General features: G+C 44.4%; 1 protein-coding gene across 2 annotated transcripts in view; it reads right to left on the reverse strand.

Moving 5' to 3' along the window:
* The window catches only part of SFMBT2 (Scm like with four mbt domains 2), a 103,583-nt gene that overhangs the window by 77,203 nt on the left and 11,024 nt on the right, over positions 1-15,356 (reverse strand). For both annotated transcript variants that reach the window (XM_085082379.1, XM_085082369.1), the window contains exons 2-4: positions 13,537-13,697; positions 8,733-8,827; positions 6,551-6,791 (exon numbers count right to left, since the gene is read on the reverse strand). In XM_085082379.1, the coding sequence (XP_084938505.1) occupies positions 6,551-6,791; positions 8,733-8,827; positions 13,537-13,642 (442 nt within the window). In that variant the 5' untranslated portion in view covers positions 13,643-13,697. The remainder of the gene's footprint in view (positions 1-6,550; positions 6,792-8,732; positions 8,828-13,536; positions 13,698-15,356) is intronic.

Consider the following 15,356-nt stretch of genomic DNA (forward strand, 5'->3'; position numbering starts at 1 on the left):
TAAACAATCTTGCACGGTTTCAGTTTTTCAAATGCCTGATCCTCAGCATGGCTGGGTTTCCCAGGCACAGGAGCATCTCATGGGGCATCAAGGAGAATCTCAAGATGAATACAAAATAGAGCCCAAAACCTCCTGAGACAAAGCCCAACTCAGGCAAAAGGGCAAGGAGGGAGCAGCACCCACTTCTGGGTGTTTGATCCCCAAAACAACTATCCTGACTTTTTTGAGGGGAAAAACACTGACTTCTTCCATAAATACCTGTGTTTAACCAAATGTCGTTTTTTCCCCTCTATTCCTCCATCACTCACAGCAGCCCCAGCTAAATCCAGAGCAGTGCACACCTCGCATTTCCCACTCAGGAAGTGTTTCTTTGTCTGAGTTTCACAATTGAAACATCAGGATAAATCATTTACTCCCCACTCCACCTAATAAACCCGCCAGCATCTCATCCCTGCAAGGCTCTCTGCAGTTATGCCTCTAGACCTGAAAAATTATATTAAAAGGAAAATCAAAACAGAAAATGTTGACCTGGAGCCCAGCAGAGCTGGAGATGATCAAAACCCTCTGCATTTGATAAAGTCTACAACTCAAACTTCTTGCAAAGGCTGACCCACTGCCCAGGCTGTGCCACATTTACACAGTAGCTCAATAATTAATTGCATTCCCAAAAGACACGTGGGGGCCTGTTACACTCAGTTTACCCCAAAAAGGGCCTCACTTGGCAATATTAAGTCTTTAGAAAGTAACTAAAGCCAGCAGCACATGCAAAAGATTTGCAGTTTCATACAATAGTGAAAAGACCATTTTTCCTATCACTACAATATTATCCTGGTGCCACACAAGCCATGGGCTAACTCTTGAATTTTCACCTCCCAGACTGAGGGATCTGAGTCACATCAAAGAAGAGAAGGAAAAACTACTGAGGGTGCTGCAATGAAAATTTGTTTTTCTGGGGAGCAAGTCTGCAAGAGGCTACAAGGGGCTGGGGGGAAATGCCAAGCCATGACACGCTCCAGTGACTGACTTCCAGCTCCTGGAAATTCCCAAAGTACACCAGAGTCAACTGACTTGACTCCCACTATGGTGAATTTCAGTCCCAAACCCCCTAGCTTTTCAGCCAAAGCCAGCATTTTTACCTCTTCTCCTCCCCTTTGCCGTCATCAGGAGAGCTAAGGAAAAAAAAAGCTATTTTTTATATGCTCGTTAAGTATAATCTGCTAAATGTTCTGTGCCAATGCATAAAGCTGCCTACTATGCTAATAGAATATTTAATTGACATTTATTTGCTGACTAGTTATTTATGCTAACGTCACCCCTGCATAATTAATAGTCTGCTAAAGTCGACTTGAAAAGCACACATAAAACACTGTACTAGGAGTCATTTGCAGCATTTAAAATAAAGAAATCCTGCCATCTATTTACATTAGGTTAGTCTAAACTCAGTTTTGACGGAATAATAGGATAAAGATTGGGCAGAGATTTTAAAAAACAGCCCTGTATACTGCTTTAGAAACATCCACAGTCTTTGACAGTGCAACCTGCCAAAGAAGATTTCCGAGTTTCATTTTACTTGGCTCGAGGGCCCAGTTCTTAGCTGATGTAAAACAGCATAAGCTCAGTGAATGCCTACTTATTTTCTCCAGCCTCAAGCTCTTAGGAAGTAATATTTCAGGTGAAAGAGCTAAACTGGGGCCAGACCTGCTCTCCATAACAGCAGAAAAGCAAACTCATCTCAGACAGGTTGGTGGAGATGAGGCAACTCCTTGCAAAAATAAAAGAAGTCCACCCTTCCCATCTGATCCCTCTACCTGTGCTGTAATCACAGACCTGCAGGCACAGTTTAATTTTTACTTCCTCTGGGATGAGATTACCAGGAGAAAGCTGGCTTCATTTAAGAAAACAACATCCATGACTATTTTCTGCAAGGCAAGCCCTGGCCGCCCTCATTCATTGTCAGAAACAACATCTCTGTGATCTGTGTCCCTCTTTGAGAACTCATGGACGAGCTCTGCAGTCACAAGGGACCTCCAGTAATGATCCTGAAAGCCAGGTGTCTGGGCTATCAGCACCACCCTGAGCTGTGGCACTCAAAAAAGCCTTGTGTGTGCCTTGGAATGACACCAAACCCACACCTGCAACACAGCAGAACATCTTCTGGCCATTCAGAATCCATTCAGAGTCATCAGGCTGCCAAAGTTGACATGTTCAACCAGATCCACTTCTCCCCTCCTTTACACCAGTGACCTCAAAGAGCAGGACTTTTCTCTGTGATGGATTCAGATGATAATATATAAAACCAACCAAACAAAACAAGCAGTAAGTTGTCACTTGAAGGCAATCCAGTTTGCCATGGCACAAGTTATATCTCCCTTTTCAACCATACCCTACCCAGAATCTGACCCAGAACTTGGAATCACAATGAACTTTCCCTCCTTTGGCCTAGATCTGGGATAGGAGTTAATCTCACCTCAGAGAAGCATGAAAACCTTTCCCAAATGGTGACCAAATGATGGTGTTTGCCTCCACAGAAAGCCTGGGCAGGCAAAATGCTCTTAATGGTATATTTGGTGATTAAACTTTATAAAGCTCAGCACCATGAAAGAGAAGGTTATTTCACCCAAGGATCAGGCTTTTGAGCTTTAATCCTCCTTTTATTGATGCAACAGAGAGGTAAAAGCTGCTTTCCTACACAGAATCCAGGTATGATTGATCATCTTGGTCACCAAGCCTGGGCACAGCCCGTGTTCAGAGGTTTTCCCATCCACACCAGTCCACTGCAAAATCAAAATATAGACCTGGTTCTCTCCCTGCTGTTGTCTCTCTCCACCTCCAACCTCCCTATTTGTAAGGCAAGCAGACTCCAGCTCGCAGATCTGCACACAGAAACGTCCTGTTTGAATTTCCATCTGTCAACAGCATTAAAGCAGAGCCACCGCCGCAATTACAAGTGTACACAACAATCCCGCCGTCCGGTGCCTTCAGCTCATCCCAGGATGCATTAAAACAGTGCCAGGAGAGCCTGGGCTCTGTTGGCTCAGCTGTAAATCTGCAATCTGTACGAAAAGCCCTGGGTGTCAATCACAGGATGTCCCTGCTCTTTCACGATGCATAATTTAGCTACTACACTTGTCAGGTTCTCCACGCCGCTCCTGCGCCCGATGGTTGATGTGTCCATGAACTCAACTGTCATCAACAGAGGAAAACAGCACATGGAATTGAACAGGCTAAAGGAGGCAAGACACCTTTTTTCCTTTTACTAGTCAGGGAAGTTTAGTTAGGCTTAAGTTTTTAATGGTCAGTGGGTAAAAAATCGCAAGAGGTGAAGGATGCTGGCAAACAACTGCACTTTGCTGAGGACAAAGACAACGTTTGGGGATAAACGCTGTCCCTGTTTCCATGCAGGCTGACATAATGGGGGAATTAGAACTAACTGATGGAAAATCTGCATTACATCCCATGTTTGTAGTGCAGCAAACAAAGCCTCTACACCACCACAGCCCTGCTAGTGAACTTTGAAGCAGGTTGTCCTTCCTCATATGAATTACAATTGCAGAAGAGCCTTGTCAGGAAGGATGAAAATTTCACACTCAGCTACATCAGGCAGTAGTTACCCACTGCTTACACCACAGTTAATATGCAATAAAGAAGAAATCTCTGTCCCAGGACGTGACATTAGAGCTGATCAGTGCCAAAGCTACAGACCATAAGGACAGCTTCACACTTGCCTCAGCTAGTTCATGAATAAACATCCAATTCATTCAAATGAGTTCTATATTAACTAATTTAAATAATTTTCATTTTGCTTTGAATGGTAAACAGATCTATTCTGCCAGGATAGTTGAGTTTGCAATTCAAATTACACACCGATTTGTAATGAGAAAAATATAATTAATGGCAAAGCTTGAAGTAACTACAATTTTACTCCTTTGATTTCCTGCGCAGGAGGGGGCTGGAGGGTGAAGCTCACAGACTCACACCATCCTGCCACCAACCCAGACATTTTATTGCCACCTCAGGTATTTGGCTGGAGCAGTCCTGATCTAGTGACTGCATCACAGGAGGACACAACGTGACTTGACATTTTACCCACAGGCCAAAGGCACCATGATGCAACACTAACGTCACCCCATAAATAATGCTGCAGCAGTCTGTAAATTTATCAACTTCCTTCGATTTGGATCATAAACAACAATTATTTGGCAGCCGCCCCTTAAAAGCTCTGTGTGTGCTGGACTTTAAATCAAGTTCTATTGATCTGCTGAACTCAACCAGCCCATTTTGTTGCATCTCTCCCCCATCTAATGAAATTCTTTGTCCCATCACTCTATCATTCTTGTCTGGCATCACATTTACGAGATGAGCACTGATCAGTCCAATCTGATTCCTAAGCACAAACAGAGCATTGTCCCAGCACTGTCATTCTGGCTGTTAAACAAGCCCATTTTGGCAAATCTGCTTTTTAACCAAAGCCTTCAGCTCCTGATTAAAATCAAAGCCTAATGACAGATAACCAGCCCTGGCCATACTGTTTGCATGGTCTTGCCAACAGATACACTCATTGTAATTAAGATGTGCAGAACTGGTCCTTTTGGAAAAGGGTCCATGTGATTTGAGGCTGGATTTTGTTTCCCCCAAAGGTTTGACAACAAAATAACATGCAGTGCTGAAGAGGTTTAAAAGAAAGTCTCCACGGAGTTCACAGTGAACATCAGTTTCTCTTTTACCAATGCACAGATCCTATGATTCTGTGAGGCTCAGATCTTCTTGGGTATTTTAGATGCCTCATTTCAAAATATGAGCCAAGCTCTGAAATGCTTGAATCTCTTTTGAAGTAACAACCCATGCATTTAATTTATTCTTTCTGAAAATTATGCTGTGATGTATTCAACAGTTTATTCACTGAGAATGAGGATGGAGGTGAAAAAAATAAAACAACAACAACAACACAAAACAAACAAAAAAAAACCCAGAAAAACCACAAACAAAACAAAACAAAAAAACACAAACAAAACCAAAAAACACAAACAAAAACCAACCAAACAAAACCCACAACAACCAAACCAACAGGGCAGATGCCCAAATCCAAGACCCTGGTGTACAGTTAGATCACCCACCAGAGGAGAAGGGATGCAGGGACACACTGCACACTTGCAGTCACTCAAGCAAGGTAATTCACACAGAGTAGCCACGACCCAAAGGGCAAATTCCAACAGATCCATGAAAAGCAGTTGCCTCCGGTTATAAGGGAATTGTTATTTTCTATTATGACATTCAATAAGTTCTCTTACCCCCATGACCCTCACATTCTGAGATTCAGTCTGCAGCGCTGTACACCTTCCTGGTAATGCTGATTGTAATCCACATAATAAAATGCAGTTTAAGAGGCCAATAAAATAAAATACCTCACCCCTCTCACATCAGTTTGATTTATTGGAGCTAAGCCAAGAGAATTCTCAGCCATATTTATCTGCAAGAGCTTCTTTTATTTTTTTTAAGCAATCAATCTTGTGTTTATTCAAAATAAACAGACCAGAACAAAACTGTAAGTTTAGCTCAGAGTTGGGCATTTGCAAGACAGGAATGTCAGCTTTGACTCAAAGACTGTGTCTACAGCTCACTTCAGGGGGAAGTCAGGGAACACTTGCTCCAGGAGAAATAACACACAGCACAAAACTGGCACATGCACTGTTTTCAATGGCCAGATGTAACAGAAAGGAAAAGAGTAACTTCAGCAGCAGAATCCTTAAATGAGCCTTTTCTTAAATGTATGCACAAGCTGGAGGCTAAATACTCATCTCCTCTTCCCTTGATCCAGAATAAATGGGATACATGGCAGGAATACTTAGGAGCAACACTGACAATATGCCTCCGCTTGGAGCTATGTAGTAGCAAGGATACACAGCTGCTTTATTGTGTACATATATATATGTTCTTATACACTGGGGATCAAATTGTATTTTTAACAAACTGCTCCACGTGGGCCATTTAGGAACCTGTAAAACTTGCAATCAGCTTTTGTGCACCTATGAACTGACAATCAGGACGTATCCTAACAAATAATGACCAAATTTTGTTATCTTTAATCACCTGGACCTGTCATTGGGATTAAAAGCTGCAAAACCTGACAGTGGAAGGTTTTAAACTTTCAGGGCAAAACACTTTGAGTGCAAAGGCAACTTCTGATTTTGGTGACATCCCAACTGCTCATACTTATTTTAGTTTATTCTCACTCTTGACTTTCACCCCTCCTTTCTACAAGAACAGGATGGTTTTCACCCCAAAGTGAAAATCACAGCGTTACAGTTCAGCAGCAAGAAGACAGCTTGAAGGCAAGAAGGCACATACCCTATGAAGTGCCTTCTGTTGCTACCAACTATGGCAAAAATGCCTTTGCTGGAGGCTGACAGGCAAACTGAATCCTGTGGGGACATCACCCTGCCAGCATCACCCAACACTAGCTGGAATGCCCATCCCAGACCCACCAGGAACGTGGAGATCAAGCCCCAGCCCAACACCACAGCTCAACCCCAGCACAGCAGGCAGAACTCACCATCTGGAGGCATCAGGACCTTGTTGTTCTGTGTGCACCAACCCACGGGGTGCAGGTCTGCTGTCATCACGTCACACCAGAAGTCTGCCCTGCGGTCATCTCCGTAGCCACAGTAGCGAAGCAGCAGGAGCTGCCCGCACGTGGTGATGATGGTAGCCACCCAGTACGTGTCTGGATTGCTCTTGTTGGCCACTTCTAATTTCATCCCTGGCTGGAAGCTGCTTTGGAGGCTGATTTCAACCTTACAGAATGAGAAAGGCACGGTGTTACTTTTGATTCTTTGCAGGGAGATCAATGGAAATGCTGGAAATGCTGCCCTTGAAGAGCAGCGCTGGGATAGGAAATGAGCTGATTGTGCTTCTTAATCCAGCCACCTCCTTCACCATCTGTCTGGGCAGTTCTATTCCTACTCCACTGGCACATATCCATCCCATCATGCAAGTTCCACATCTTCCAAAGTGCTAACTTCAGGGGTACTACACCCAAGAGAGGACTGGCACCCATCTTCACCCCCTAAATCCCACTAATGCCTGGGAAACAGTCAGCAGAACTCAAATGAAGTTTCATTTCCCACTGCACAGCTCCATCAGGCAAATCACAGGACACATGCAAGGTAGAAAGGCAGGAAAGAAGAACCTCTAGGAGTTAAGCCCAACTACAGTATTTAATTCCGTAACAACACTGAAGCACCACTTGAGGCTTGACAAGCAACAAGACCTTGATGTACCAGGCAGGCCAAGGAGAGAAATTCCACTGAACTCATCCTCAGCAGCTCAAGCCTCAAGTAATTCCCCCTCCTAGCAGCCTGGTGACTGAGGTATGACCTATCACTGAAAGAAGGAAATTGCCTGGGTCACTGTCCTGCCCTCTGATGGAGATGTCACTTCCATTTATCCCTGCATGTCACATGTAACTTGCCTCAGGACACTGGAGATGCCAGCACATCCCTTTTGGGACACTGCTGATGAAAACCAGGGTCTGCTGTAGCATAACCTGTGTTCCACAGACCAGTGGGATGCTTGTGGCTGTTGCTGATAAAGAAGAGGTGGATGGAAGTTCACTGCTCAGATGCCAGCCTTGTCTTCACAAAACCACCCAAAATGCAACCTGTCACTCCCTGTGGGATGTTTAAGGACAGGTTCTTACAGGTTTCTTAGAACCTTATCTACTGCTGAAACCAGAGGGATTATAAAACTGGGTAACTCTGATTAACTTCTCATTTAAATGGCAGGTTAAAATGACTCTTTTACTCACAAAGATAAATCTAACATGGTCTACATGGTCAGCTGAGGATTTCACAGACCTGGAAGGGCTTTATGGAGCATAAAGCTTTCTACTTTGGGCATGGAGCAGAAATCTGGGACAAGATGCTCTCTCCAGACAGCTGCTGGATCAAGAATAAACTCTGCAATAAGCATTGTAATTCTCCAGTATAAAGAATTATGGTCCTTCACCCTGCAGTACTCCCCTGTTAAAATGAAAGCAGAATAGGGAATGGAGGACTGTAGTAGCTTTTCAGATCTAGATAAAAGAGAGGTTTTTCATCCCTGCAGCTCCTTAGCCCTATAGAACAAGCCACAGAATCACCTGGGGACAAAGGTGGTTGGACCAGATGACCTCCAGAGCTCCCTTCAAACGCTGCTTGTGCTCACACAGAGCAGAGCCACCATGTTCACCCAGAAAAAGCAGCCCTGAGTCCCTGCTTCCCACACTCCTGAGACAGCATGTCCAGGCAGGAGAGATGGTGTCCAATGGGCCACAGTGGACTCAGCACTGGAGTGGCCCTTCTAGTCAGTAAATCAGGCATTTAAAGGAGCTTTGGAGGGGTAAGATGTATCTCTACAGGCTGGCATGGCCAACAAGGGATGTAGAGGGGGAAGAAAGGTGAAGAGAAAAAAAAAAGTGCATTATAAGCAAAAGGAGAGCAACACAAGCCCCCAAAAATGCAAAATATGACCCAAAGGCAGAGGATAAGGGAGTGGCACAGAGCTCCAAGCTGGGACTGCAAACACATCAAGGTCATCTAACACCAGCTAGGGGGATATTCCCACTCAGGTGGTCATGTGTAGAGGGATGATTTCTCCCCAAAATGCTCAGACTCCACTACAGCTCTCCAGGGAGCCCCTGAAAACCAGAAGAAGGAACGTGCACAACACCCAGAAGGCTCAGAAGAAGCACATACGTGTTTGAAGGAGGTGTGGGGAGCAGCACAGGCTCCTGTTTCCTCCAGGAACTCATCCCAGTTGAAGTCGGTGTCCTCAATGCTGGAGCCCTCATCTGCTCAAAAGCAAGGAGAAAAAATAAAAAAAAATAAAAAATGAGAGAAAGAAAAGCAGCCTAAAAACACAGCCAAAGAAGGCAAAAGTTGTGTCAAAGAGTTCAGGGTGAGAATAGCAACCAGTATAAACATCAACAGAAGGGAAAACAGAAAGCTTGCTGTAAGGATTTGTGTTTTGACCAGCTCTTTGCTCTCAGCAGACTCTGGGGCTTCAGCAGCCAACACTGAGACCAGAAATGACTGCTTCCATGGCAGTGGGGGAGCAAGAACTGTCACACACTGCAACAGGCACTTGTGCTCTTTTATTTTGCATTTGCTGCCTCTCTGGCCGTGAGGGAGGTGGCTGCCTGCCCACCGTCACCAAGGTGCAATGTCCTTGTGCCCTCAGAGAGGCTCACCCAGCACTGTTAATTACAGCACTGCCCCAGGGATAAATCAGAAGATGCTTCAGTTGGCTGTGTAGACCAAACATCCCAATTCTTGGGTGAGGGAAACCCATTTTCACTCCTGCCACCCTTTTGCTAATTCCTCAGCATTGCTTCACCCATAAATCTCAGACAAACCCCACATGCCTCTCTCTTCCCCCAAGACTGCAGCTGCTTTCCCCCAAAATCCCAGCACACCTCATCAGACCCTTACTGCCTTCTTGCTCCCTCCTCCCCTTCAGATTTGGGGCTCTGCACCCTCTCTCCCCCATCCACACCACAAAATCCCTCCCCACAGGGAGGGTTTGACACGACCACTCTTCCTCTTCTTTCTTTATAACCACACCGAGCAGAGCCAAGGCCCCAAACCATCTCTGAAACGCACACAGCAATAATTAAAAATAAATCTCCTCTCACTTACAGAAAATCAGCCAAATCTGATTGTTTTCATTTCGTTCCCAAGCAATCTCACAAGCCCAGTTTCATCCCCAGAGCAAAAATATTTACAGTCCAGCAATGAGCTCTTTGCAATAAGCATTTATCAGGCAAACTCCACGAGACCCTTTACCTGCCCAAACATTCATCAGCGTGGTCATGATGTAATTAAAGTGACTCATGACAAACTGAATTAAGAACCCTCCCCAGACAGTTTTATGAAGAAAAAGGCAGGGTTAATTTATTGCAATTATTGCTACAGGTCTCCAGTTTCCAGGACCAGAAAATTATGGTGTGCAAGGGTAATCTCTCATTATTAAAAGGGGAAGACACAGGTTTTTATTTGCTGCCTGTGGCACCAGACCCACGCAGGTGAGGGGAAAAAAAGGGATCAGAGGAGAATTTTTGAGACAGAGCTGGTGGAGGGTAAAAATCTGTCTGGGAGCTCAAAGCTGAGCTGTCAACACTGTTAAACACTTGCAAACTGCTGCATCAAGTCTGACTCCTTGTCCTAAACTCAAATAATCTGCTTAAATATGGAGATGCAAATCAACATTTACTCCAGTGATAAAGAGGCTATCAGATGACTCCTCAACTCAGCAAGAAATAACCCAACTCCATGATTACAATCCAAAAATAGCCAAATTCAATGCAGAATAAAGAAAGGGCTTTGTTTTGATTTTTTGCAATCACTGCAAAAACCTTCAGGCAGAGAAGCTGGCTCTACTTGAGGTATCTGACCCAGAATGAGGGGTTTGTTCAACCCTGACTGAACAACAAGCCACAACTTCAGCACAAGGTAGGAGCTTGGTGGAAAAATTCTGTATCACGCAGGCAGGCAATTTAGATGAACAGGGATATTTTTCAGCCTTCACGCCTGCAACCCTGTGGAGTTCATGTTATAGAGAAGAGTGAGTGCAGAGATCTCTCTGGGTGCAGAGATTTCAAAGCTGAGCTTCTAAAACCAAGTATGTTAGTCCATGAGGAGATGGGCAGATTTGATTATCCATCCCAGCTTAAAACTGCTTAAGCAAATTTTTACCCTGAGCACAACCAATCCCCATCCCACCCAAAGTCAGGAGAACCTGACAGGAAAAGCAGAAGGTGCATCTTCCCCTCAGCCTCATCTCTCCCTGCATCCAGCTGTGTCTGTGGGGTTGGGATTGGCTGTTCCTACAACCCCAAGGGCATCTCCACCTCAGGACATGGACAGGACATTTGGGACAGGCTGCCCAGGACAGTAGTGAAGTCACCATCCCTGGGGGGATTTAAAAGTCGTGCAGATGTGGCACTTGGGGACAAGGTTTAGTGGTGACTTTGGCAGTTCTAGTGGAATGGTTGGACTCACAGAGGTGTTTCCCAACCTAAGTAATTCAGTGATTCTACCACTTCCAGGTCATCTCTGGGCTCTCTACTCTCCTACTCAGACACTTCCATTTTAGAACATGAGCCATTTCCCTCAGCCCAGGATGCTCTGTCTGTGTACTCTCAGTTTTTATTCCTGTTTTTGCTCTCATCTCCTGTGTGAATCAAGGCAAGTGTCTCCTTCAGCACATCTCCTTTTCTCCAGCATTCCTCAGCAGTCTAATGGGAAGGATTCATTCCACAGAGCAGTGTTTTTTAGTCAGTTCTGAGTATAATTTCCAGCCCTTGCAAGAAGCAATGTCTCCAGGGGGGTCAAAGTCTTCTCCAGAATTTGGCAAAAGCTTTTTAATAAATATAAATAGATGCATCAAGTCCTGCTGTGCTTCACAACCTTATTAACCCTCATCTACTCTGCCACAGGCCAGCACAGAGACACACACTGGCACTTTCTTTCACATGCCACCCAGCAAAACTCACCACAGCACCTGTTTAACAAAATATCCCCCAGATCTCTCCTTTCTAAACCCAAATAAAGAGGCTTCAAGGCCCAGAGAGTGAGAGCTGCAGCCTCCCCTCCCTGTCAGCTCATTCCTCTCTGACACATCACCAGCCTGGCTCCTCTACCGTGTTTTATCTGCAGACTTTATCAGGAAATTACTTTTACAAGGTCTATAAAAATAATGTCAGAGTACTCATTTATCACAGCATCAGTGGTTTATTTTTGCTTCATTTCATCACAACGAATTTTGAAGGGACTGTATGTTTCCAGAATGGTTTTTTAATGGACTTTGTTCCCTGCTGGAATTCTGGCAGAGCAGACACAGTGTGGCACAGGGATGGACCCAAAAGGACCCAAAACCACCCACAAATGCAACAGGACTGCACAAAAACCTCCTCATCCATCAGAAAAGCCCAACTGCTGAGGAGCACAGGACACCCTGAAAGGTGATAAATCTGCCATTAAACCTATTTTACATATCAGCTCCCTTTCCAATTATTGGTACTTAGGTCCAGAGCTTTTTCTTAATGAAAGAGTCAAGGCTGGCTGGTTTACAATACGGTGATGTATAAACAAGCCCAGGATGGCAAATAAAATCAACAAGTCATTATCTGTGAGCCTCTCAATGGCTTTAAAGTGCTCATGCATTGACACTATAAAAATGCAACTGTTCCAGCTGTTAACAGCCCCCTGGGATGTTCGGCTGTGGAAAATAAAGGGGATAAAAGACCCAAATCCTGTGACTCCAGAAACACAGATTTTTTTTCCCCTCCCAGGCTTCACTCTAGGAGAAAGTATTTAAGGCAAATTGCTTAGACATCTTATTTATAGCACCTAGATACACCTATATGACTTTTTGAGTGAATAGAGCACTGAAATGCTCACACAACAGGCGGGGAGAGGGAGGCACACAGACACCTGATCAACCACAAACCTCTGGTATGGCCTTAGGACAAACATCAAAATCCTTATCCCCACAGAAATTTAGGTGTCGCAGGCCAGTTCTTCTCATTCCCAAAACAGTATCTAAGGTTGGCCAACTGAATCTCATTTTAGAGGCTTCTCACAAATAAAATTAGAGCCAGTGGTGACTACATCAGCCTGGATGTGTCCACTCTAGAAATCCAAGGATCTGGTGTCCAAGGAAATGGGAAAATCAGAGTTGCTACAAGAAGTGAAGAAACTAAAGGCTGAGTGGCCAAATTTCTGACATGCTGAGGAAGAAGCAAGGAAAAGCTACTATAAATAAGGATCTCACACTCTGGCACCAGAAAGTAGATTAGGTCTAGCCATAATCTATTTCTTTACCATGTGACACAATCTCTTCCTGTTAAGGCTGAGATATGGGAAGCTAAAGCACCTAATTCCACCAGAAATCACCAGAATGTAGCATCTGCTTTTCTGTATCTACCCCAGAATGCCCAAATTCAGCACAGCAAATCCTCACACGTCCAGGAGCCCATCCCAGAGTATTGCAAACATCCAGTCATTCCCATGAGCACAAGGACAACCTGTGACCAGCTCTCCTCTGGCTGCTCTAGCCTTCGTGAAGACTCCTGACCTTAAGCCCTCAAAAAAAAAAAAAAACCAAAAAAAAAAACCAGTGAAGGAAGCAAGGGAGAAGGTAAAAACAAAGGAGAAATGCTGTAATTTCTCAATGTTCATTTCTTCTCTCTTAAGCACAAAACTTCAACAGGATAAAAAATGGTGAGGAAGCTGGGAGAACACAAATGATGCCTTCGGAAAGGTTTTCCACGGCTTTTTGTTTAAATTTTTTAAATTTTGAATAGCTGACACTTATACTGTCAAAGAGATCCAGAAGAAGAAAAGCTCCTGTTTCCCATCCATCACAGTCACAGTCCAATCCACAAGACTCAAAAAAGGAGCTGTGCAAGCATTCCCAGCTCCTCCCTGGCTCCCAGCTCTACCTGTGAGGAGCTGTAGCAGTGACAGGGATGCAGCAGGAGGATGAAGAGGAGCTCACCTGAATCAAACTGCTCCCCATCTCCGTTGGCTGGGCTGGGATCCTTCTCTGGGGAGAGGTGCTGGGTGTCTCTCATGCTGGCAAGGAAGGATGCCCTCGTCTCCATGGCTCAGAGCAAGAGGCTTTGCCTTCCTAATTCATCCTGCAGCAAGGAGGACAAGCTAAAAAAACAACAGGAAAAAGCAGTGAGTGATTTGTTCTGCCTACACCAAGCCACCCCCTCAGCCTTTCCCAACAGTTTTCATGTCATCCCATCCTGATACAGCTAGTATCAAACACCTTAGAGGTCTTTTCCAGCCTAAACAATTCCATGGCTCTCTGATGGTAACCCTTCCACCTGCTCATCTCCAAGCTGAAGCTGGAAGTGCATGAAAACCACAAGAAAGGACCTCAGTGGCAATAATATCATAACAGCAGTATCAACAATAATGACAACAGAGAAGATAACGAGGTCATAAACAGCATCCACAGGCTTCACATCTCAAAGTTCCCTCCAGCTCCCAGTGCCACCAACACAGAGGGAAGGACCAGCCCATCAGGCAGCACAAGGCTTGCTAAAAAAAAAAAAAATAACAAAAAAAGGTAGGAAATGTCAACCCCACCATCCTCCAGCAAGTTCAGCCCTTGATTTCCAGCTTTTTGATGGCTAACACCGTGTGAGATGTATCTCACTCCATAAATATTCAAACTTCCAAGGGGGGGAGATTTGTGATAATGAAACAGAGGAAACACTGAAGTGAAAATACTCACGAGAGAAAGACTGGAGTAACTCTAGAAAATAAAACTGAGCAGGCAAAATGCAGATACCCTCATGGAACAGTGATGGCTGCAACTGTTTATTGAATGAGGACTGACCTAAGGTAACTACCAGTTTTAACATGCAGGGTAGCAAACATGAACTCATTTTAAATTGAGTTATGTTGGCAGAGGAGATTCTTCTAGAAGGAATGACCACAGTAAATTCAAAGTGGAATAAAACACACTGAAATGAAAAATTGTATGAGAAAGGGCATCCAGGCTGACCAGATCTTGCCTCAGACATCAAACTAAATGAGAACTGTATTTCCAGCCACACTAAGCCACCAGACAAGCAATACCCCGAGATACACCTTCAGGAGTAGATTAAAAAGAACTCCAAAGTGAGCTTTTCAGCAAAACTCTGAGATGCTGATGAATTACGAGGTGCCAAAGGACGACTGAAAAACAGAAACCAAGAGCTGTGGTTATGGGCACAGAGGGAACCAGCTATTCACACAAGATATGCTAAAGCAAAAACAGGCAGTAGGGGAGGTGTGTGTCCAGAATATCTGATGGGGAGGACTGGTCCTGCTTATTAAAGGAGCCTCCAAATCCTGCATGACAGAGAGGACTGTGCTGGCAGCACCAAATGCTCTGCAAGAAGTGTGACTAAAAGGAGGAAAGAAGTTTACTGCCAGAGGCCAGGCAAAGCAGGATGTAATAAGATTGTAAAAATATATGGGATTTTTTCAACTTTTACTACTCTGGAGGCATATTCTAGAAGACTAGATATGATGGTTATAAAATAGAAAGGAGGAGAGTGTTCTGCCGTGGATTTCTCACTCCCAGTTTTTAAGGCTGCTCCGATGGCAATTTAAAAGAAGAAATGGATGTGTGTGAGCACTTACAGAAGAACTGAAAAATATGAGGAGCATTTCAAGTGTCTGATATCCATTAGCTGGACCGTGGTGGGACTGTCTGCTGGAGCAATCACAACTGCAATTAAAACCTGCAAAAACCACGGGTGTTTCACAAAAAAATCACTGCTGGAAGCAAATTACCACTGCAGGCGATTCAACCCC

Source organism: Lichenostomus cassidix, chromosome 1Aa (genome assembly GCF_008360975.1).
Source record: "Lichenostomus cassidix isolate B80296 chromosome 1Aa, HeHo_3.0, whole genome shotgun sequence".
In the NCBI taxonomy this organism is placed as follows: Eukaryota; Metazoa; Chordata; class Aves; order Passeriformes; family Meliphagidae; genus Lichenostomus; species Lichenostomus cassidix.